This window comes from Neomonachus schauinslandi, chromosome 9, assembly GCF_002201575.2.
Source record: "Neomonachus schauinslandi chromosome 9, ASM220157v2, whole genome shotgun sequence".
NCBI classification, from domain to species: Eukaryota; Metazoa; Chordata; class Mammalia; order Carnivora; family Phocidae; genus Neomonachus; species Neomonachus schauinslandi.
In genome coordinates this window covers 29,254,896-29,278,703 of record NC_058411.1, presented here as the reverse complement: position 1 = coordinate 29,278,703, position 23,808 = coordinate 29,254,896, and the positions used below count along the sequence as shown (strand labels likewise).

Below are 23,808 nucleotides of genomic sequence, written 5' to 3'. Positions count from 1 at the left end.
ACTCTCAACAAGCTTATCGCTGAAATTCAGAGTTTGCTGGTCAGTGACCTGAGAGATGCAATGGCAAGCCGTCTTCATCTGTCAGCATGTGCTCGGACCCGTTTAGTACCTGCCCCATAATGTCCTGTGCTGTATTCCAGAGCCAACGTGCCATCTCCCAGCAGTGTCAAAGGTTCTGCCTGCTTTTCGAGAGAGCCCCAGTGGGAGATTAATGCGGCAGGATCCGGTGGTGCATTTATCTCCAAACAAACAAGGGCATGTAAGTTAACTGTAAAATAATAAAAATTATAAGATTCCTAGCAACGTATCTTCCAGGCGTGCTTTGCTGTTTCTTCCACGTGGTCAGAGAAGAAGTCATCCTGGTGGGAGGTGGGCATTCACTGCTCTGGCCTTGGAATTTCTATCGCCAGTGGCCCTAAGGTTGCTTTGAAATAAACTCAAATTCCTCCTTGGTATGCACCTGCCACCCCCACAGATCTGGATGGAAGGCCATGTGATGTAGTCCTAAAATGTGGGAAACAGAAATGTGCTAAACGTGAATTTTATTTGCTTACACAATGGCAAGCATGGGCTATGGTTGGAGCATCAGTCCAGGGGACAGACAGCTTCCTGACAACTGCCCTTCCTGCTTCTCTAGTCTTGCGTAGCTACACACATTTTTGTTTTACCATACTTCTACATAATTCCTGATCACTTGATGGGTAGAATTAAGAATGAGAGGTTTTGCTCATGTAAGTTGTGCTCTAGTAAAATGAATATGAAGCTAAAGAAATAGAGTGCATGCCCATGTGTGGCCGAGCACCCTGCACTAGGCTGTGTGGTGAGAGATTTACTGAAGAAATGTGATGTTGTCATAGTTCTACTTGTAAGTGATATATTACCCAGTCTGTCAATTCCCCTTCCTTCATTAACACCTTTATATTGATGACACGGTAAAATAATATTTTGAATAGATTGGGTTAGATTAATTATATTCTTAAAATTAATATCACCTGTTTCTTTTTACTTTTTTAAACGTTGCTACTGTAAAGTTTAAGATTACAAATGTGATTCCTGTTACATTCCTATAGAAATCTGTTACGTATTTTACACTCTCAGCACATCTCAATTTGGACTAGCCACGTTCAAAGTGCTCAGTAGCCACACATGGCCAGAGGCCACCAAATCCCACAGCACAGATCCAGAGCTAAGGAAGTTCTGCCTGCAAACATTAAAAATAAATGAAGGCCTTGTAGCATAAATGGTGTTGTTGCAGAAAGTGGCATCAGGAAAGTAATGGGTTGATTGGTTCTTGTTTAAGAAGAAATCTTTCACTTTGAAGTGAAATTTTTGTGTCCCCCTCCTGCTCCTTCCCCTACCTTAGCTGCTGAAGAGCAGGTCTCTTCCTCAGGCAACACACACACACACACACGTGTGGTTCCTTCTGTTTTCACTCGCTCTCCACCAGGTGTCTGGACTTCCTGTCTCCAGGAATGTAAAAATATCCTGTCTCCATCTATTGTAAAATATTATTCAGATATCTTTTGAAATCTTATTTCTTTGGTAAACTATAGAATGTTCTAAGCAACCAAGCAAGCCACTGTGTGGAAAGCGTTCCATATACATTCTAACTGAGATAATTCACGTACCATAATATTCACCCATTTGAAGTATACAGCTCAGTGGGTTTTAGTAGATACATGGAGTTGTGCGCCCATCACCACAGTCTAACTGCAGAATGCTGTTATCACCCCCAAACAGAAATCCTGTACCCTCAGACAGCCCTTGACCACCACTCATCCACGTTCTACCTCAGTGGATGTGCCTGTTCTGGACATTTCATATGAATGGAATCATATAGTATGTGGCCTTTTGGGTCTGGCTTCTTTCACTCAGCATAACATTTTTAAGGCACATCTGTGTTATAGTATGTATTAGTATTTCGTTTCTTTCTGTGATGGAATAATATTCCATTGAATGGATATACCACATTTTTTAATCCATTCATCAGGTGATGGACATTTGGGTTTTTTCTACATTTTGGCTATTACGAATAATGCTGCTGTAAATATTCGTTTAGGTTTTTCATGAACATGTTTTCCTCTCTCTTGAGTAGATACTAAGAATGGAATTGTAATTGTTTTCCCCCTGCAGTTGTCCCATTTTACATTCCCACCAACAGTGCCAACCATCATTACTGTCTGCCTTTTTGCTTAGAACCATCCTTGTGTGTGAAGTGTTCTCTCATTGTGGTGGTGTTTTGCACTTCTTTAGGGATTGAAGATACTGACCATCTTTTTATGTGTTTCTTGGCCATTTGATACCGTCTTTGGAGAAATGTCGATTCAAATCCTTTGCCCATTTTCTAATTGGGTTTCTTGAAGCACAAAAGTTTTTAGTTTTGATGAAATCCAGTTTATTTTTCTCTCTTTTGTGCTTTTGGTATCATATCCAAGAAACAATTGCATAAATAGGTCATGAAGATATATACTTACGTTTTCTTCTAAGAGTCTGATAGTTTTAGCTCAGGCATTTAGGCCTTTGATCTTCCTGAGTTTATTTTTCTGTACGGTTAAGGATCCAGCTTCATTCTTTCCTTTTGCATGCAGATATCTGGTTGTCCTAGCACCATAATTTCCCCCCGTTGAATTGACGTGGCACCTCTGCATAAATTTTACCTCTAAGCATTCCTTAGAAAGCTGTCTTCTAAAGAGATGCCAGTTGGGGAAGGAAAAGGAGATCTCTTTAGGAATAAGTCTTATATTCTGCCGTATATTGACTCTGAGTGCTAGGACTTTTAGAATTCAGCACACTTTTTGATTAGGGTAATTTCAATACTATTGATATTTTAGCCTCAGTGAATGAAAAATGCATTCTAAAAAAAACCTGTCTCTAGCACTCTTTGCCGCTAACACTCCGAATGGGTTTTTCCAGGCACCTTCTGTCTTTGGTTATCGTTGGAATTTTCGTGCCGTGAGAACCCCATAACCAGACACATGCCAGGGGGTCCTTCTCCCTAGCGTTCCTGGCGCTTAAGTCAGTCTTGCTTCCCTTGCAGTCCGATAGCCACTACTCGAGCCACTCCAGCAGCAATACCCTCTCCAGCAACGCGTCGAGCGCGCACAGTGACGAGAAGTGGTATGACGGGGACCGCACCGAATCCGAACTCAACAGCTACAACTACCTGCAGGGCACGTCCGCCGACAGCGGCATCGACACCACCTCCTACGGCCCCAGCCACGGCAGCACGGCCTCCCTGGGGGCCGCCACGTCGTCACCCCGCTCGGGGCCGGGCAAGGAGAAGGTGACGCCCCTGTGGCACAGCTCCAGCGAGGTGCTGTCCATGGCAGATCGGACGTTAGAGACCGAGAGCCTCGGCTTGGACCGGAAGGCAGAATCCTCCCTGAGCTTGGACATCCACAGCAAGAGCCCGGCCGGCTCAAACCCCCTGACCAGGGAGAACAGCACGTTCAGTATAAATGACGCTGCTTCCCACACAAGGTAACTGCCGCCTCCGCCGTGCCCAGCCCAGTCCCGAACCAGGTGGCTGCCCTCATCCCACTTTCCTGCGCTCACCATTATACAAAACAGGGGGTTTCCATGCAGCGACTGCTCTTTTTACGTACGCCTTGTACCTGCCGCCAGAGTACTTGATTCCTACAACCCTAACGCATTACTTTAAACTGCAGGTAGGAAGTAGAAAAGTTCACAGATTTAGCCTTCATGAAGTTGCGTTTGGTTATTTTATAAAAACTTTCTTCTGTGCCAGAATCAGAGAAGAATCTTCGAATTCTGGCTTTCAGGTAGTGATAGAGAATGAAACAGTCTTTTGAAGGCACTGAAAGAAAATCTTGAGCATTTTTTTTTAAAAGAAAGGGGTCTCTTCTAAGACTGATGTGGCATTGTTGATGATGCCGGACACATCCTCCACACTGCCTCCCTGTCAGAGAACATCACTTAGCCAGTGTTTGCATGGTAATTCTTTTTCAGGAATTGCCTCCTGATAGTGATGGGTTGATTTGGGGAGCGGGGGTGTCCAGTAGAAAAGTGTAGCTAAAATTAGACATCCCATCTACCTTTCCGAATAGGAAAGAACACATTCTCTTGTATCCTTGGAGATCTCTCTGATAGGCAAAATAAATACCATTTTTCATTTCCTCTTTTGGATTTGAGCCAAAAATCCAAAGAATGACAGGATTCTTCCTTTTTAAGGAGGAATTATTCCACCACTACCTTTTTGGGCCCACTGATGCCTGTGGTGGTTTCTCCTTTTACTTGTTATTGTTGTCAGTCATTGATGAGTTTGCATGACAGCCCCTAACCTTGCTGTCTTCTGGGCTTCCTTTATTATTATGCCCTAAGGAAAAGTAGCAGAAAAACTGAATTTAGTTTTACTTTTCTGATGGGAATCTAGGCACATAATCTGTCTACTATCTTCCCAGATAGTCTAAATGACAGAGGATGTTCTGTGTAATTTGGATTTGTTTAACTTGATCAGTTAAATACTCAGTTCTCTCATTGTGCCTATATTGTTACTGATGAGATGCTTGAGCTTCCCATCTGAAAACACCAGGTCGACGTTTGAAGCATTTCACAAGTTTTATTTCTGTTTACCACTTCCACATTGCCTGTCTAGAAACCAAATGACCCTCAAGCAAAAAGGCGATTGGGAAAGTCATCTTGGTATTCTTGAGTACCAGGCATCCGATTACCTTTCCACAATTCAGAAAATAGAATGTTTGATTCAGATAGGTTAAGGACGTTTTGGGGAAAGTAGAACAGAAAGCTGAGCATCAAATACCATAATGATGTAATGTAGACCTAGAGTCAGTCACATGACAAAGAATTATGCCAATCACTTGCTGTTTGGGCATGCCCCACCATCTCATCAGCTAATCCTGTGCCCTGAGTCAGACTGTTTTTCATTTCCGAATAGTTTCTGTGTGGTTTCTAGGCTTAGCTCAACTGCTGTCTTTTTGGTGTTCAGTTATTTTGAAAGGAGGCTATCTTTTTAAGAATGATATTCCAGGGGCGCCTGGGTGGCTCAGTCGGTTAAGCGTCTGCCTTTGGCTCACGTCCTGATCTCAGGGTCCTGGGACTGAGTCCCGCATTGGGCTCCCTGCTCAGTAGGGAGTCTGCTTCTTCCTCCTCTGCCTCTTCCTGGCTTGTGCGCGCGTGCACGCTCTCTCTCTCTCTCGCTCACTCTCTCAAATAAAATCTTTAAAAAATGATATTCCATTTGGAGATACATATGTCTGGTCTAACTTGATGACAGAAGAAAGTCAAGTTATGGAGGTCCTGTCTGGAGTAGCATCCCCATGGAGTAAGGTTGAAAAGAGCTGGGCCTCTGAAGCCAGAGCACAAGCTGTCAGCTGTGCCATCTAACAGATCCCAGGGCTACAAAGCTCCCCCCCGTGAAAAGTAGGCGCCTGGGCTTGCATTATCTGAATGTGCTGACTGGGGCCGCCTAAAGGCCTCAAAGGATTATCTGAATTTTCTGCTTCAAACTGACCATGCAGAAATCATTTAAATCATCATTTGGAAATAACTCTTCTGTTGAAAGTCAAACTTCGTAGAGAAGAGAAGAATGTGGCCTTTCAAGGAGGGTGGCAGGGCTTCCCACCCGTTGGTAGGTTGAGTCACATTCATTTCTAGACTCTGGTAAGCAGGGATGCTTTGTGACTTCAGTCTGTTGATCTTGGCAGAGTGAGCTGGATAATCAGAGCTTTAGCAGACTTCCTTCTCTAGAGGAAAGAGGGACTTAGCCACCAAATGCGCAGTGCTGGAGAAACTAAAATCACTGCAAATTAGAATGTGTGTGTGTGTCCTCAGAAGACAGGGATAGCAATTAATGTGGAGATCTCTTGACAGTGCATTAAAAAGCTCGTACCTGGGACTTGGTGACAGAATCTAAATTACAGTGATTAAGTTCCACCGCGTATTTCTGGCTGGGCTGTGTTCCTACCCCTCTGTCCTCCAGTCTCCCTGTTGATGATTGTGCGGGTTTTTTGTGGCACCCCAGGAGAACTGCATTAATGTAAGTTGGTAATTACACAGGGTTGTTCTATTCACATATCATTAAGAGAAGCCATATACACTGATAACTTCCTACAATTAAAAAGTCTGTTAATGGCTCTGAAGTGTTGCTTCCTAGAATATATATGTATTTTCTATGAAGTTTGGAAATTTAGGGAGAGATTTTTATTTATTTTTTTGCAGTGGCTGTTTCACTTTCAGGTCTTAAACCACTCCTCCCCCCCCCCCCCCCCAAAAATGGTTTATGGTGACCACAGGAGAGATGAAGACCATTCCAGTTTTAAAACACTCTTACCAGGGGCGCCGGGAGTGGCTCAGTCAGTTAAGTGCCAGACTATAGATCTCAGCTTCGGTTTTGATCTCAGGGTCGTGGGTGCAAGCCCCAAGTTGGGCTCCATGCCCAGCATGGAGCCTGCTTTAAAAAATATATAAATAAATAAATAAAAATAAAAGACTCTTACCAGCTGGTCTCTTTTTAGAGTTCTGGCCTGGGCAGTAGGCAGTGCTGGTTTGTGTGGTGACCAAAGACCCCCTTAGTTAGCATACAGTGCTCTCGTCCCGCGTAACCAGTGGTATTGCTGACCTCAGAACTAGATTCAGGAGCACGTGTTATAAAGCTGAAAACCCCACTCATAGTTGCAAATACATGTTTCTTCTGTAATGTCCTGACCTGACCTGTTCGGGGGTCCAGGCTTCCACAACCACCCTCATTTGCCAGCCATTCTGCTGCTTCCTCCTGATGTCTGTAGGCCCCCCCAGAGCTCTGCAGCCAAGGCATTCCCACCCATGTGATGATGTACTTTTCCCCTGACGTCTTGTACTAGAGGATTTCTCACCCATTGTTCATCCTGAGCACCTCTGTGGATCGTGTGCCACCATGAGCATAGTGGGAAGGTGCTCAGGACATTGTGGTCATCAAGTAGGAATAACTTGCTCCTTGAAGTTCCCACTTTTTGCCTGATGACTCCTCAGGGCTCCCACCAATAATCCAATTCAAAAGTAACATAAATCCTCCGCTCCTGGCTACTACTGTATTTCAAAACCTATTGTGTAGAACGGTCCATACAGAGCTGTAGTGTTTTTATGAATAGGTATATATATAAGAGTATACAGAAGTCCCAGTATAACTTGAACGTTTAGTAAAGTCATCTCTATGTAAGATTTGTTTCATCTGCAAAATACAACTGGGGAGGACTTTTTAATAGCTTACATGCAAGTATCAATCAATATCTGGCTGTAAGTTGGTCAGTGTCTGACATTCACTGAAAGGCCTGATTTAAGTCCAGGAAAAATGCCTGCCCGTGGTCATCAGTACAGTTCAATTTCATGAATGTGCTTTTTCTGGTTGACTTACTAAGTTCACTGTTGATGCCAGAAAAGCTGTATGTTTCTTGAGAGTAGAGGTAAAGAAGGACTTCTTAGATGGCGTTTACTTCGAACATCAAGACGTGCCCCGGGCTACGGAGCACACTGGGCTGTCTGTGTGCTGCTCTGTGCACGTTAGAGCTGTGTGTTTACATTTCATTCTTTGCCCTCTTTGGCATTTTGTGTATATGAGAAATATGCCTTCTTTGTTTAGAAATTATTCTGCTGTCTTTATCTGTAATGTTTCTCTCTCAAATATCTCCTGCCTGGAATTTTTTTTTTAATTGCTAACAATTAATTAATTGCCCCTATCTCTACTTTTTTCTTAAGGTGAGAATATTATTTTTTCTAAGTTGTATAGGCTAATTCAGAACTTGAACATGCAGCCTCTGAAATGATAAACCCAGAACTTCTCTTCAACATGTTATTGGCTCTGCTTGTCTTAAGTTTGTGGGTCATTTTCATTGGTCATTTCTTCTTTGTGGTCTGAATATTCAGGATTATATTGTATTTTGCTTTTATATAGCAGAACTCCAGGTGATCTGTGCTAAGCTAATTTCTTTCAGTTTATGGGAGTGGGTGATGATTTTATCCAGAGTATAGTGCTGTTTGGCTAACCTCAAAGACTGAGAAACAAACCACTGTGGTTGAAATTTCAAGTGAACGCTGAGAAAATGAGGCCTTTGTCAAGCCACAGGTGTCAGAGTGCTTGATGTGGCCCTCACTGCCACAACATTTATCACTGCTCTCTTCTGTGATGCGGCTGACTCATTCATCCAGTCAATAGGGAAAGCCCAAATTCTCCAAATGCCATTAAATCATAAGGCCAAAAGGAATTCTAAGGAACAGAGTCTGTCCATCCCTTGTCCTATTAAAAAGGACCTACCAAGGTCCTACCAAGAGGAGAACTTGTCCAACTGCCTCAGAAGCGGGGAGAGGGGAGATAATCCCAAAAAGAGTGAGTCCATGTCCTTTCTGAGCAATTCCCGTGCTTAACATGTCCTCTCCCTCTTCAAAACTTCATCCCGTGTCTGCCTATCTGAAATTTCTCTCACTGCAGCTGAAATGCACAATTAAGAGAGAATAAGTGGTTTCTCTGAGCTGAGTTTTTTCTAAACATTAAGATTTTTGAAGGCTAAGATTATAAAAATTGTAGACACCAACAAGAAACGATTTGCAATATATATATATATGTGTGTATATATATATATATATTTTTTTTTAAGAAATTTTATGAAAGCTCTCTAGGCAAGTCGAGAGGGAAATAGAGGGAAAATGGATTTGCATCCTGAGATGGAGGTACAAGTCCAGCTCTGCCACTGACCAGCCCTATGGCCAGTCGGGGCATTTCACCACGTGTGTCCCTTATCTGTGATCGAATACTTACGAAATGGTTGTTTTTATATGTTTGTGAGAATAAGAAAAGGTTATCAGGTGTATTGCAAACTATAAATGTTCTTTTGAGACGAAAGGTTTTTGGCATTTCCTTTTTCAAGCTCTCCATCCACCTGCCTTAATGAGCTTTATCTTGCTGCTTTTCCTTCAACAAACATGGATCTCCCACAGATCCTGTAATTGTCCTTTAGATGTCTCATTCTACAATTACATTTTTGCTTCTCAAGTTTTCTGCTTTGTTTTTTTTGTCCTTTTTAGATGCAAAACCTGAACGTGACATTCTTCTCAGCTGTGCTTAAAAAAATGATAATATTTGTAGTTCTCTTGTTAGCTCCCTCCTAACTAGCTCAGCATTGCAGACCTGTTCAGCGTGTGGTCCACCATGACACCTGAAGCCCCTTCTACTGTGTATGCCTAGCCACCTATTTCCCTACACTTTATATAGAATTGGTGTGCCCTTGGACGTATTAAATATCTCATGTTATTTTTTAATTTAAATTCTAGTTAACATACAGGGCAATATTGCCTTCAGGAGTAGAATTCAGTGACTCATCACTTAATACAGCACCCAGTGCTCATCATATAAATATCTCATGTTCTAGATGAACTGTTTTCTTGACCACAATTACTTGGACATCCCCTTTGCCAGTTTAATCATTCCTATTTCATTTTCCCCTGATCCTTTAGAATTAGTGTCTCCTGAAGCCCTCCTAAATTGTGGAGCCCAGTACTGGACAGAATTGGCTAGTGTTGAACACAGAGGGGGCGGGAGTCCTCCTCAATCATATCCTCCACATTATCTGTCACGCAGAGGCTTATTTATTTGTTATTTGTACAAGTAATCACAGGAAACCTGATCCCCTCCCCTTGGTGTTAGGCCAGCATTCAGCCTTCGCACAGATTTTGTCATAGCCATTAGACAGGTGACTAATTGCTGGTCTCCCCGTCCTGAAAATACCATCCTTAGCAGACCCAGGCTGTCTAAAATCTGTCCTTCTGTGTCACGCCTGGATAGCAGACGACTCGACGTGTTTCCTTCGGCAGCACAGAGAGCGTGGCAGATGTGCCCCATAGGAGGCGGCAGTCTCGGTGACAGCGCAGAAGCGCAGGATGGCCCCCCAGGCCCTCAGAGCTCTGGACTCGGGCCTTTGTCTCCTCACACTCGGCTGCTCCAGCCTCTGTGGTTCATCCCTTTGCCAGCTCGACAAGCAGGTGTAGCCCCTCCTTCGTGACGCGGTACCTGCCGTGACTAGCAGAATGGTCATCCAGCAGCCCCTCCTAGAAAGCTTTACCACAGCTGGGAGTGTAAAATCACCAGATTGCGGTGCACTTGGTTCATGGCTTCACTGGGTTGAGATGACAAGTCTGGACAGACTGCCCCTCGTGTCGAGTTATCCTGTTGCCTCCTTTCTCTTCGTGTGAGGGAGCAAGTGTGCGAGCGCGTGGGTCTGTGCGCGCGTGGGTGCGTGTTCCCGCACCTCGCTCCCTTTGCAAAATCCGTGTCCTGGAATGACCAAACAAATCAAAGCTTGGTCTGTTGTCAGGAAAGGGAAATGCCCTATAGTTTGTATAAAAAGTAAAGGTGGTGGCCCCTTCGTGTGGAGTCTGGGAGCCCTCCGACCAGATGGCTCAGTTTGGCCATACTTGCAGTTAAACTCACTTCTGACATAATGAGAAAAGTCGTGGGTATTGTATTTGTCATGTCCTAACGTATCGATTGCTGTTCTCTTTTTGTTCCACATTATTTGCTCATTACCTTCTTCCACAACTCCCCTGGAGAGATCTAATTTGCCAAGGGTACCACCGGATTGCAGCGTATTGAATTAACGTGAAATCTCCAGGATAGGGCGCCTGGGTGGCTCAGTTGGTTAAGCGACTGCCTTCGGCTCAGGTCATGATCCTGGAGTCCCGGAATCGAGTCCCGCATCGGGCTCCCTGCTCAGCGGGGGGTCTGCTTCCCCCTCTGACCCTCCCCCCTCTCATGTGCTCTCTCTTTCAAATAAATAAATAAATAAATAAATCTTTAAAAAAAAAAAAAAGAAATCTCCAGGATAATGAAACAACTCAACCACACAGTTCCCCTGTAAAAGTGAGCCGATGGCTTCATTGTAGTTGTTTTGTAATTAAAGCTGCCTCAGAGATGCTTGGGGGAAGTGGGCAGTGCGCGTCCCTCCAGGGGGTCTGAGGCCAGCAGGTTGGGCAGCTTCAAGGAGACCCACAACCAGCAGGGCCGGGCTACGGGGCTACAAAGGAAGGAGGAGACCACCCATTTTAGAGCAGGAGGTGAGAGGCTAACACAGTAATTCTTAAAACTCTGGGGACATGGGATGCCTTTGGGATTCCCCCAGATTTCTGGGGCTCACAAGATCTGACATAAGCCAAGGAATGTTCATGTATATCAGTCCCTGCAGGTGGCCATAGTCCATGGCCGGAGAAACACTGCTCCAGGGGCTTCACCTTCTTTTTGTTTGTTTAGATTTTTATTTGAGAGAAAGAGGGAGAGAAAGAGCAGGAGCAGGGGAGAGAGGCGAAGGAGAGGAAGAAGCAGACTCTCCACTGAGCAGGGAGCCCAATGCGGGGCTCAATCCCAGGACCCCGGGATCATGACCTGAGCCGAAGACAGCCACTTAACCGACTGAGCCACCCAGGTGTCCGGTGTCTTCCCTTTCTTGATCTTGGCAATAAGAAGTTGGATTTTGATGAAGTCATAACAGTATGAATAATTCAGATGATTCGAGCAGTTCTCAGTGTGCACACTTGGGGGAGATTCTGCAAAAATACATAACTCAGGCACCACCCAGCCTCTATCAAATTAAAATCTCTGCAGTTGCGGCCCAAGAATGTGTGTTTTGAAAGCTCCCAGGTGATCCTCACGTGCCTGCTTGGAATTAGAGGGCAAGTGCACTGAAGTGCTCACCTTGCTTCATGCTGTGAGTTGTATACATTAAAGAAGGAAGAACTGCCAATGAATTAGTCATTTGTTTTTGCTTTTACCTTTGTTCCCAAATCTAATCAATCGTTAAGTAGGGCTGTCTTGATTACAACCATTAGTGAATAAAAGTGTGCTGTTATTTCACACCTGGAAACTTGTGCCAGCCACCATGTTCACAGATAAAACCAATAGTCATAGTCTGTGGTCTTATTTAAGCAATTATCCTTTTAAGAATACACTTATGAACAGAAGCATGATCTGTAGATTTAATTATTTCTCGCAGTAAAAATAAAGCCACACCCCGTTTTAAATACAGCCCGAGTAAAACACACTGTCTTCACACATGACTCTCTCCTACATTTAAAATGAATAGCTAATTTATTTGACAGTTTCTTTCACCAAATATTGAATGCCTACAATGGCCAGCGACTGTGGTAGGCATGGAGAATATAGCAGTGAAGGAGAAAAGGATCAGCCCTTGTGGGGCTTATATTTAAGTGGGGGAGACAGGCTATCAGTAAGATAAACAAGTTAAACAGATAGCGTGCTCCATACGTGCTAAAGAGAAAACCTTTGTCCAGCTATTTTATTGGAAGTCCACTGTTTTCTGGCATTGTCAGATACACAAAAATTTCTGCCTTCAAAGAGTTTATAATCTAGTACAAAAACTTAATGAATGCCTCCCAGGGAAATGGTACTAATTAAATTCATACAGGAAGCAAAGAGCTCCAGAACTATATGTGCTGTATATATATTGCTCTCTCTTTGATGTTTCCAGGCCTTTCCTATAACCTCCCTCTTCACGCAGGCCAGGCATTATGGCTAAAACCAGCATAGCTATTTTGTAAAACATGGAGAAATTATTTATAAATTAATGGACTATGCAATTTACGTTTTATTCTCATGGCTAATTATTTCTATTTTGACCAAATGTGTAGTCTTTGAAAGCCCCAGGGTTCTGAATGCCCATGCTATCATATCAAGATACTTGCTGAGAAATGGAAACTATGGGCATTTCAAATGGTACAGTGGTTTCCAGGTTATGAGTTAAGGACCACGGCATCGGCTGGGAATGAGTCAGCGTGCGGATTCCTGTGTGCCTGCCTACCTACCCGGTCAGAATCCCTGCAGTCTGTCCTTTAACATAGAACATGCCTTAACATGCATTGGCTCTAGTAATTCACAAACACTTGCATTTGCTGGTGGATACTAATCAAGGCAGGTAAAGCAAACACATGATTGTCCAAGACGAAGATGTGCATGTTAGACCCTGATGTACTGTTTTTCACTTTATGGGAATCTGCTTCAGACCATAACCACGGATGAGGCTGCAGACACCCCCACATCTGTGTTATACGTGTGAATGAGGTAGGTATAGTCAGGTGGGGAAAGTCTGCAAGCCAGAGATAAGCTTTTGTTCCTAAGTAAGCAATGAATAGCCACAAGCTTGTCACATTGTGGCAAATGACTGCAAAAGCTACATCCACCCTTACCACTTAGGAAGCTCCCATTGATGCTCCCTGAGTTACCGGGTATTGCTATGTCTCTGGTGCTGCTCCAGGCTCCGAGGCTGAGCTTGTCTTTATGTCCTTCCTGCTTCCTTTTTCCTTCTGGTTCATCTTTCCACTTTTAGTCTGTTTTCCCGAGACCTACTATTATTTTGTTCTTATCGATTTAACGTATGGCATTTATGGAAGAGTTCTGCATTCCTTTTCTTCATTTTAAAAGCAAACAAATGGAGTATTTGTTATCAAGAGGTAAAAACAAAATGAGATTACATGGACTTTAAATTTACGGTGCCCTCTGAGGTCTTGTGAGGGATTTTTTTTCTTTCCCTTCCTCTCTAGCTACAAAAGTCTCTGGGAAAAAGAAATCTGGTAGAGCGATCAGAATATGGCGAGTCATTTCTTTTTATCATACTGTTTGTGAAGTCTGAGCCTCGTGCCTCCTCCTTAGTTACAAAAATAAAGATGTTCATGTTTGGTCTGTGGCAGTGAGGCCCACTTTAGTGTGGAGAACTTTGCAGATTGCCTTCACGGAACAAAGGTGCTCTGTTCCCTCCAATCCGTGACAGAGCCTCATGGACTGATAGGGCCTTCTCCTTTCAGGTCATCTACTTTTGATTCATTTTTGTGGGTGTGTTCTCATTGAAGCATAACACGCATACAGAAAGAGGTTCAGGTCATACCTGTGCATCGGCATGAATTTTCACTAAGTGAACATATCCATGTCATCACCACCCAAATCAAGAACCTGGAACATAACGAACATCCAGACACCCCTCCTCTCACTTGTCTTCCCCAGTCATTCCCACCTCCTCCCCAAGGTAAACACAATCTTGAATCCTAAAATCACACACACATTTTGCCTATTTTTGGCTTTATATAAATGGAATCGTACCATATGCTTTGTTCTGTGTCTGGTGTCTTTTAAGTCAACATTATGTTGGTGAGATTCATCCATGTGTAGCAGGTAGCATTATTTTCATTGCTGTATTATATTTACATTGTGAGAACATATAGCAACTCATGTATCCATTCTACTGTGGAACATTTGGAGTGTTTCCAGTTTGGGGATATTACAGATTCTGGTACATGTCCCTTGGTACACATATGTGTGCATCTGGTGAGCATATACCTAGGAGTGGGGTTGCTCTGTCCTACGATATACATACGTTCAACTTTAGCAGAGAATGTGAACTACTTTGTCACAACCAGATTGTGACAAGTAACACATCAGTAGTGAACGAGGGTTCTGGTCACTTCACATCTTTTCTAGCACTTGATGTAAGTCTTTTTAATTTTAGCCATTCTGGGGAGTGTTCTTCTTTTGTTCTTCTTTTGGCTTCAGTTTGCATTTTCCTGATAACTGATGATGATAAGCACTAATGTTTATTGGTCTTTTAGGTATCCTTGTTTGTGAAATTCCTTTTCAGATCTTTGCTCATTTTTCCTGTTGGGTTGTCTGTCTTGTTGATTTTTAGGAGTTCTGCATTCTGGATAGGAGCCCATTGTTGGGTATGTTTTACATATATTCTTCTTCTCTGTGTCTTTTGAGGAATAGAAGTTCTTACTTTCAGTGGGATTCAATCCTTTCTTTTATGATTCAACTAAAGAAACCTCTGCCTCTATCATAAAGATGTTCTTCATGGTATGGTCCAGAATCTTTAGATCTACACTTAAATATGCAAGCCAGCAGGAATGGATTTTTAGGTAAGGTTGCAGGTGCGGGTTCAAGACTGACTTTCATCTGTGTGTATTCTCTCAGCACCACTAAGATTTGGGTGGTTTTTTTATTTTTGTTTTGGTCATTCGCTTAGTTTTTTAATAAAAAATGTTTGTGTTTTAGAATAGTTTTTGCTTGGCAGAAAAGTTACAAAGACGGCGCAGAGAGTGCCCGTGTACCCCCCACCCGTTGTCTGTGGTACGCTGGTCGTAGCCAGTGCGTCATTAGTAAGTCCATACTTGATTCAGCTCAGGACCATTGGTTTCTGACAGACGAAGTGCTGCTGGCAGATGCTGTGAGACCACGTCCTGGTAACTGAACTTTCAGTGACCAAGTCCCCTGTGGTAAGAGCCCGTGTCTCTGGTCTCAGCCTAACCTGGAGAACTCAGCAGGGCTCACGTGGTGTGGACTCAGGTCCTGTGAGATCCCAGGGGGGGACGTGTGGTAATTCTACCATCGAAGGGCCTCTAGCGTCGTAGACCACCTGAACTCTCAGCCCCAGGTTTAAAAATCCTGAGTTTTAATGTGCTGAGTAGCCTTTTCCTAGAGTCCTGTAGACTTTAGTTTTGTAATCTTGAACCAAAGTTTAAAACACATCGATGATGAACAGCTTTGGGTTTTTATATTTAGTCACATGCTGTACATCACATCTCCAGGATTCATCTTACGTGTGGACGTTTGTACCTTTGACCCTCTTCCCCCATTTCCCCCATCCTCCACCCCCCCCACCTGTGGCCACCACCAATCTGTTCTTTGTATCTATGAGCTTGGGTTTTTTTTTTTTAGGTGGCACAAATAAGTGAGATTATATAGTATTTGTCTGACTTATTTCAATTAGCATAATGTCCTCAAGGTCCATTTATGGTGTTGCAAATAGCAGAATTTCCTTTTTTTTTTTTATGGCTGTATAATATTTCTTTGTATATGTGTATTACATTATCCCTTCATCAGTAGACACTTAGGTTGTTTCCATAGCTTGGCTATTATAAATAATACTGCAATGAACATGGGAGTGTAGATACTTTCAAGTTAATATTTTCACTTTTTCTGGATAAATACCCAAAAGTGGAATTTCTAGATCATATGGTAGTTCTATTTTAAATTTTTTGAGGAACCTTCATACTGTTTTCCATAGTGGCTGCACCAAATTGCATTCCCACCAACAGTGCACAGGGGGTCCCTTTTCTCCACATCCTTGCCAGCACCTGTTATTTCTTGTCTTTTTGATAACAGCCATTCTAACAGGTGTGAGTGATATTTCATTGTGGTTTAGATTTGCATTTCCCAGATAATGCGTGAGGTTGAGCATCTTTTCATGTACCTGTTAGCCATCTGTAGGTCTTCTTTGGAAAAATGTTTATTCAGATTCTTTGCTCATTTTTTAATCAGACTTTTTTCTGTTGAGCTATATGAGTTCTTTATATATTCTGGATAATGTGCCCTTATCGGATGTATGATTTGCAAGTATTTTCTCCTTCACTAGGTTGCCTTTTCATTTTATTGGTCGTTTGCTTTGCTGTACAGCTTTTTAATTTGACATAGCCACTTGTTTATTTTTGCTTTTGCTGCCTTTGCTTTTGGTGTCAGATCCAGAAACATCATTGCCAAGATCGATGTCAAGGAGCTTACCCCTGTGATTTCCTCTAGGAGTTTTATGGTTTCAGGTCTTATGTTCAAGTCTTTAATCCATTTTGAGTTGATTTTTGTATATGGTGGAGGGTAGTGGCCCATTTTCATTCCATTGGACAGCTTTTTTAGAGAGTCCGTCTTAATGCCAGATGCCACAGGGAAGGAGACGTCATTGTGCCCCTTTGGCCTTGGGTGTGGGTGCTTGGAGAACTGTATGCTGATCTGGCTCGGACCTGGGGAGCATCACCATGACCCCTAGTTCTGAGGAAGGCAAGGCAGAGAGCCACTGAGATGACCAGACCTTTTATTGCTGCTTCTACTGTTCCTCCGGTGTGCCGGCATGTTTCAAAGCGTCTCTGACAGTCTCAACTGATTTTACCTTTTAACTTAATGTGCAGACTAAGCCACAGTGATCATGTTTCATTTTTACAGCAGACATTTAAATTATAGCAAGAAAACAAGAAAGACTAGCCAGCCAGCCCCATTAATATCTTATGAAACAGTCACTGTTCTTTCACCTGGCCGTAACCCCTGTCCTGGACGACGCTTTGATAGCCGCCGTGTGGACCCCGGGATGCACACGTGCACACCGGGGTCCTTTGCTCTTTGTCATGCCTCTCCTCAGTACCGTGGGCTCCCGACACTCTGCCAGCCCGGTGGTCTTCACCAGTGCCAGAAGTTCCCCGAAAGAGGAGCTCCATCCTGCCACCTCGCAGCTCGCACCTGCCTTCCCCTCCTCCTCCTCCTCGTCCTCCTCCTCGTCCGGCCCTAGGACCTTCTACCCTCGCCAGGGCGCGACCAGCAAGTACCTGATTGGGTGGAAGAAACCCGAAGGAACCATAAACTCCGTGGGATTTATGGACACGAGAAAGTAAGAGTTCTTTTGCTTCTCTTGCTTGGGTGGTGTGCTTTTAACATGATGGAGAACAGAAAAGGCTGAGGCAGTTTCCTACCACAGAGGAGGCCGGCTGGGGTTTGGTTGGGAGATTTTCTTTTTTTCTTTTCCTCCTAAGGAAAACTTATCTTAAATTATTTCTCTGCGCTTCATTCCTTAAATAAATTGTGTGGCCCAACATTGATTTGAGAATCTTAGATCTTGTAGGAAGGAGTATGTCTGAAGAACAAACTTCAGAATAATTGACCCTCTGGCACGAAGGTGACACTCTCTCTCTGATGGTAATAATCACAGCCTTCCCATGGAATGTTTAACTTAGGAGCCACCAGAGGGAGTATTAGAAAGGGACTACCCTGAATATAAAGAACTTTTTGACAAAGTAGTACAGGGGTGGGGGGGGATTCTAAATGATTCATTCAGTTATGTTGTTTGTGTTTGTACAAAAGTTACATTTGGGATTCATAGCCTGTGGTCTTATTAATAAGTCTTGCTAATTTTGGCTTAGTGGAGGTAATGGTTTCCTGTAGAAGAGCAATTTATCCATCAGATTTTTATTTTGTGCTTCCAGTTGGTTGTGTTTCTTTCACAAGCATTTATCCAAGCAGATTGTCCTTTGCTCTCCTTTAATATGTCCCCCTGACTTCCAGCCTCAGGGTCCATCGTGGCTTTACATCACCCTTGTCTGCTTGGTTTCTCCCATCTCTTCCCTCCAAGGCGCCATCAGAGTGATGGCAACGAGATAGCCCACACCAGGCTGCGCGCCTCAACCAGGGACCTCCGGGCGTCCCCCAAGCCAGCCTCCAAGTCCACCATCGAGGAGGACCTCAAGAAACTCATCGACCTGGAAAGCCCAACTCCCGAATCCCAGAAGAACTTTAAGGTACAGGACAGAGCTCGGGGCACATGGCCGTTAGGGAGGCCAGGTGGGACGGGGCTGCTCACCGCAGGGGCACCCTCCAGAGGTGTTGGCTCCCAGCTCCTGCCCTCACCCACTCTGCCCTAAAATTAGCTTCCATTGTTCTCCAAGCATTCTGTCCCCACTGCCACACCTCTTAGTCCCTGTCCCTACCACCCTTCCTTTATCTTCTTTAGTGTACCCCACTCCCAGTGCACAAGCCACATTCTCTCACAGACATTAGCTCAGATGACGTTGCTTCAGAGAACTTGGCAGAGCACCTGTGGCTCCCTCGTCAGACAGAAAGTTTTCTGTAAATGCTTTAGTGCCTTCTGTCCAAAGGGTCCCTTCCCTCCCCTCACCAGTAGCTCCCAGTTCACGTCCTGCCCTGGGCACCCCACCTCTGCCCCTAACCCCGGCCAGGCAGGCCTGCTGGCTGTGCACCATGTACTTACTGTTCAGTCCCTCAGAGAAACGGCCTGATGGACACCCACGCTTTTCACCCCCAACCCCATCCTCCAAAAGCCACCTCTGCAGCTCAGCAAACTAGGTCTACATACTTACCTTCAGAACTTTCTAGATTCTCTTTACTTGGCAAAACCTTCTCTCCACTTCCCTCACAGAATTCCAGACTAGAAATGTCGTCTCTAAAGCCAGCCTCCCTCCCCATCAAGTCCCAAGTGTGTGCTCAGGGTTTATGTTTGTGTGTCAGTGGCCACGTGGAAGGGTTTGTTCTGCCCACCTCAGCTCGGAGGACTCCTGAAGCCTACTTGAGGCTCTCTGCTTTCTTGTCCTTGGAAGTGCCCACCCTCCCAAGGCTCGGAGCTGGCCTTTGTTGAGTGGGGCCCAGAGCTCTGAGCCCAAGGCATTTCTCCGTGCAGTATGTCATGTAGTCCCAGGAGGAGGAAATCCACCCCCAGGAAGGTCAGCACAGCAAACTTGGACATGTTCTGTTGTCCAGGTTCTTAGTTGAATGACTGGTAGTCTGTTGGAAGTGACTAGCGAGTGTAATTTAAGAAGAACTCTGACAATTGATTGAAAAGGTAAGCTAAAGAATTTCCCTAACCACTTGCTGTCCTCAAGCTGGGATCAAAGTACAGGGGGCATGCCCAGCAGGATGAACTGTGTGGCCTTGTCCATTCCCACTCAGGCTTCTCATCACCACTCTGGTGTGTGTGTGCACGCCTACCTCAAGATAGGTCAGACATACCCCCCTAAACTGAAAAATCAGCATTTACAGAAATTAAAAATGTACTCCAAAGGCCATTCTGGCATTCTGTTGAGAAATAAAGATTTATTAACATAAACATTAACATCATAAATCATTTTAAAGACTTGCCATTCTTGATTCTGTCATTTCTGTTTTATAAGCCAGCACTTAACAGTTCTGACTCATCACGCAGGGTACAAATGGTTTCCTTAGCAACCTCGCAAAAGATAGTGCTTGAAACTTCTTTAGCTGTCAGGCCCCAAAGAGGTGTATTAAAATGTTTAAGTACCAGTTTCAAAATAAAAATTTTTTCAGATTTTTCCTTTGAGGTTAGAGGAGAATAAAACTTGCCCTGAGAGGAATCTTTCCTCCAGTTCTCAGTTTAACATTTTTGGAAAGGGACGAACTCAGAGCTTTCATTCGTTTGATTTACTCCTGCCGTGGAAATAATTGAAAGCAAATGTCTCTTTTGCCCTTATTCCTGTTCTTGGCTTTTATTTCCAAAATGAATTATTTTAACATTCCTGGTTGAAACAGGGGTGCACTTTGTCATGACTGCATTACCGAGACCCTCTGCAAAGAAGACGCTCTGCTGGCTACTCTGTTACTGGGAAGGGCTGGGAATAAGGCTGTTTTTTCCTCCAGTGTCATCCTTTTCGGTTTGGTTTCAGATGACTTTAGCTAACTATCTCCGTGTGTCTTCCGAGATTCTCCGTCAGAATGCCCATGGCTCTGCTGTGTCAGGAAGGCCAGCATGCCCTTGAGAAGTCTTCCAGGCCATGCCTGGCTCAAGGCCCCGAGCCACTGCATCAGGTGTCAGGGTCCCAGCGGTGGCCATCTTTGGGCCGTGATACTTGGAACCTACTCGGACCACATTGGCTTTCTTGGATAGCAAGTGCTTCTTGTGAGTGATCATTAATATCAAATGACAGGGTCACTCCCAGGCTGATTTGCCAGCAGAGTGCGATGTCTGCAGCAGGACGTGGCAGGCTGTAGCTCGGAGGTAGGGGCCTGCAGGGCCTAAGCAGCCCACGCAGAGCTCCTGCCTCAAGGAAAATGGCAGAGCTCAAACATTCTAAGAAACCTCATTGGCAGGCAGAGCTGAGATCACCTTATCTTCCCCAAGGGCTGCGTCCAGCGGCAAGTGAACAGACACAGTGCAAACCCGTAGTCCCGATTTGCAGCCAGACCCTCAGGCGTAGACCACAGGAAGAGGCTTCGTGCAGCATCAGTGTTGGGGAAGAGCTGGTGCTTGCTTACTGCAGGTGCAGGTGACCCATCACACAGAAGCCAGGAGGACCGGAAAGAGTGAGAGAACAGGAGCTGGACCTGGAGCAAGATGCTACTCCTCTAGGCCTTGTTCCTCAGCTTTGAAATAGATCCATGGTGCCCAGATGATTTTAAAGTTCAAGAACCCCTCCCCCCCGCTTTTTTAAATAAAATTATACACAGAAGTCTAATATGGAGAAGTGAGAAAGTGGAGTTTCTCTGATGGGAGGGGTGGGTGTCATGGGCGCCTGGGTCCCACCTGAACATCTCTTCTCCCCAGGCAGTGATGCTGTGAGGAACCCGTATGGTCCCCTGGAGCAATCTGTAAACCCCCCCCAGCCTGATGTGCTCTCAGATCCCTTGCGAGTCAGCATTGACTCCGTGATAGTTCTTTCCCAGGGCTGGCAGCACTGGGCACCGCCCAGCAAGCACCCTGCAAGGCAGCCCAGGGCACTCTTGGAACCAGATCGGTGTGCACGAACCTTCAAGACTGGAGGGGAAGAGAGTTGGGGTGAGGGGCCACCCCAATGTGTTGGGACAAGACGACTTTTTAATTGGCGGAAAGCATCAAGGCAGATTGCTGCCTTCCATCTCCTACCCTGCCTCCCTTTAGTGGAAGATGTTACAACTTTTAAGAAAGCATGCCGCTCCAAGGATCTCTTCAAGGTGGAGGTTCACTACCTTGAAGTATGTTAATATTTCCCAGAGAGGCTGAAACTAGAATTGGTGGAAAACCTCCTTCCTGTATAACCATCAGGGTGGGGATATTCACTAGAAAAGGAAATCCCTTTGCTGAACCCAGAGGTGCTAAAAAAGATTGGGGGCGGGCGCCTGGGTGGCTCAGTTGGTTAAGCAACTGCCTTCGGCTCAGGTCCTGATCCCAGAGTCCCTGGATCGAGTCCTGCATCGGGCTCCCTGCTCGGCAGGGAGTCTGCTTCTCCCTCTGACCCCCCCCCTCATGTGCTCTCTCTCATTTTCTCTCTCACAAATAAATAAATAAAATCTTTAAAAAAAAAAAAAAAAAGATTGGGGGCAGTGTTTGAATGGAGAGATCTGGGGCCTGGCCTGGTAGGCAAGGGCCTTACATGATAGTGCTAGAAGCTTGCAGATGGGAGAGAGAGGACCTGGCTATATTCTTTTAAAATTATCAGCAAGCCAGGGCGCCTGGGTGGCTCAGTTGGTTAAGCGACTGCCTTCGGCTCAGGTCATGATCCCAGGGTCCTGGGATCGAGTCCCGCATCGGGCTCCCTGCTCTGCGGGGAGCCTGCTTCTCCCTCTCCCACTCCCCCTGCTTGTGTTCCCTCTCTCGCTGTGTCTCTCTCTGTCAAATAAATAAATAAAATCTTTAAAAAAAAAAAAAATTATCAGCAAGCCATTTAATCTCTGTAATGCCCACAAAAGGGAAATCACCATTTCCATACCTAGTTCCCTGACCTTAAAGACTCACAGAGCATTTATCACAGCAGCTTCGTTTTCTAGGCAAGCATATATGTACCTTGCTCCTAACTCATCATGAATTTTTAGAAGTGAGCACAATTTTTACACAGTCGGTTACACCTGGGGCTCATTTACATTGCGTTTGATTAATCATTTGTTCATATTTATGCAGCAACTGTGCACACCACTTCGTGGGTAGCTTTGACTTGATTAACCCTTGGTTTGATGAACGGAAGCCTGTGAGACCCAGAGCACATGAGTGAACCTGAGTGTCAGCTCTATTCTCGGTGTCCTAAATGGAGACACGGCTGTATCATTCTCTCTGCCCCTTCAAAGTGTCCCAGAAAGTCCCACAGAGGCCTTCTGGCAGCTATGACTCAACCCTCCTACTCACACCCTCACCTGTCCTCCACATTGTTCTCCCTGTCAAGGTGAACACTAGTCTAGGAAGGACTGAATAAATACAACTTTTTTGCTAACAGACCAAATATTCTGTTGGCTCTGAGGCTGGATATTTAAATATTGTTAATGTGTCTGTTGTTTCTCAATGAATGGGATTCTCAGAAGCTTGCTTTTTGCAGAAGAACCTCAACTAAAATCAAATCTGGTGACAAAAGCAAAAGACGAGAGAGAACAGCTATCTGGGACTTCTGCCATTTATATATAAATATATAGGTGGCTTCCCTATTTTAGTGAATAGAAATCCGTCCTAAAAAAAACAATCTCTAAAACTCATTACATACACTATTAGTAGTTGATGTGTATCAAGAGGCACCCCCCCTTCGTACTAGAGCTACTCTGTCATGATGATATATGCTATCATATAAATACTTGTCTGCATGCTGTTGTTCAGTTCCAGGCGCTTTCCTCTCCTCAGTCCCCGTTTCCTACCACCCCTACGGCAAGACGGGCCCTGCACCGAACGCTGTCGGATGAGAGCATCTACAGCGGCCAGAGGGAGCACTTCTTCGCCTCCAGGGCTTCGCTTCTGGACCAAGCCCTGCCCAATGACGTCCTCTTCAGCAGCACGTACCCTTCCCTGCCCAAGTCTCTCCCGTTGCGGAGGCCTTCTTACACCTTGGGAATGAAGTCGCTGCATGGTAAGTGGGGCTTGCTTGCTCAGCTTTGGGGCTCCCCAGCCTCCCTGGGTCAGCCTCGCACCTGTAATCCCAGACCACAGAGTACAGACGCTCGGCCTCACCAGACCCTAAAAGTCATCTGGGATGCCTGTTCTGGTTTTGGTTATAACTTAAGACATTGTATTAGTTTCAGCGGTACAACATGATTCGATGTTTGTATATATTGTGAAATGGTCACCACAGTGAGTCTAGTTAGTATCTGTCACCTTGCATAGTTGCAAAGTTTGTTTTTTTTCTTGTGATGAGAACTTCTAAGATGCCTTCTTAGCAGCTTCCACAAATGCAGTAATTAACTGTAGTCACCATGCTGTAAATCCCCATGACTTACTTACCTTTCTCTAATTTATTTCAATCAGCATAGTGTCCTCAAAGTCCATCTGTGTTGTTGCAAATGAGATTTCA

At 44.7% G+C, this 23,808-nt stretch overlaps 1 protein-coding gene across 1 annotated transcript in view; it reads left to right on the top strand.

Annotated features, from left to right (window-relative positions):
* SIPA1L1 (signal induced proliferation associated 1 like 1) overlaps positions 1 to 23,808 on the top strand; it is a 368,372-nt gene that overhangs the window by 326,691 nt on the left and 17,873 nt on the right. Inside the window, exons 17-21 of the mRNA XM_044918349.1 lie at positions 141 to 259; positions 3,038 to 3,480; positions 17,187 to 17,432; positions 18,171 to 18,336; positions 23,121 to 23,367. Coding sequence (XP_044774284.1) covers positions 141 to 259; positions 3,038 to 3,480; positions 17,187 to 17,432; positions 18,171 to 18,336; positions 23,121 to 23,367 — 1,221 coding nt within the window. The remainder of the gene's footprint in view (positions 1 to 140; positions 260 to 3,037; positions 3,481 to 17,186; positions 17,433 to 18,170; positions 18,337 to 23,120; positions 23,368 to 23,808) is intronic.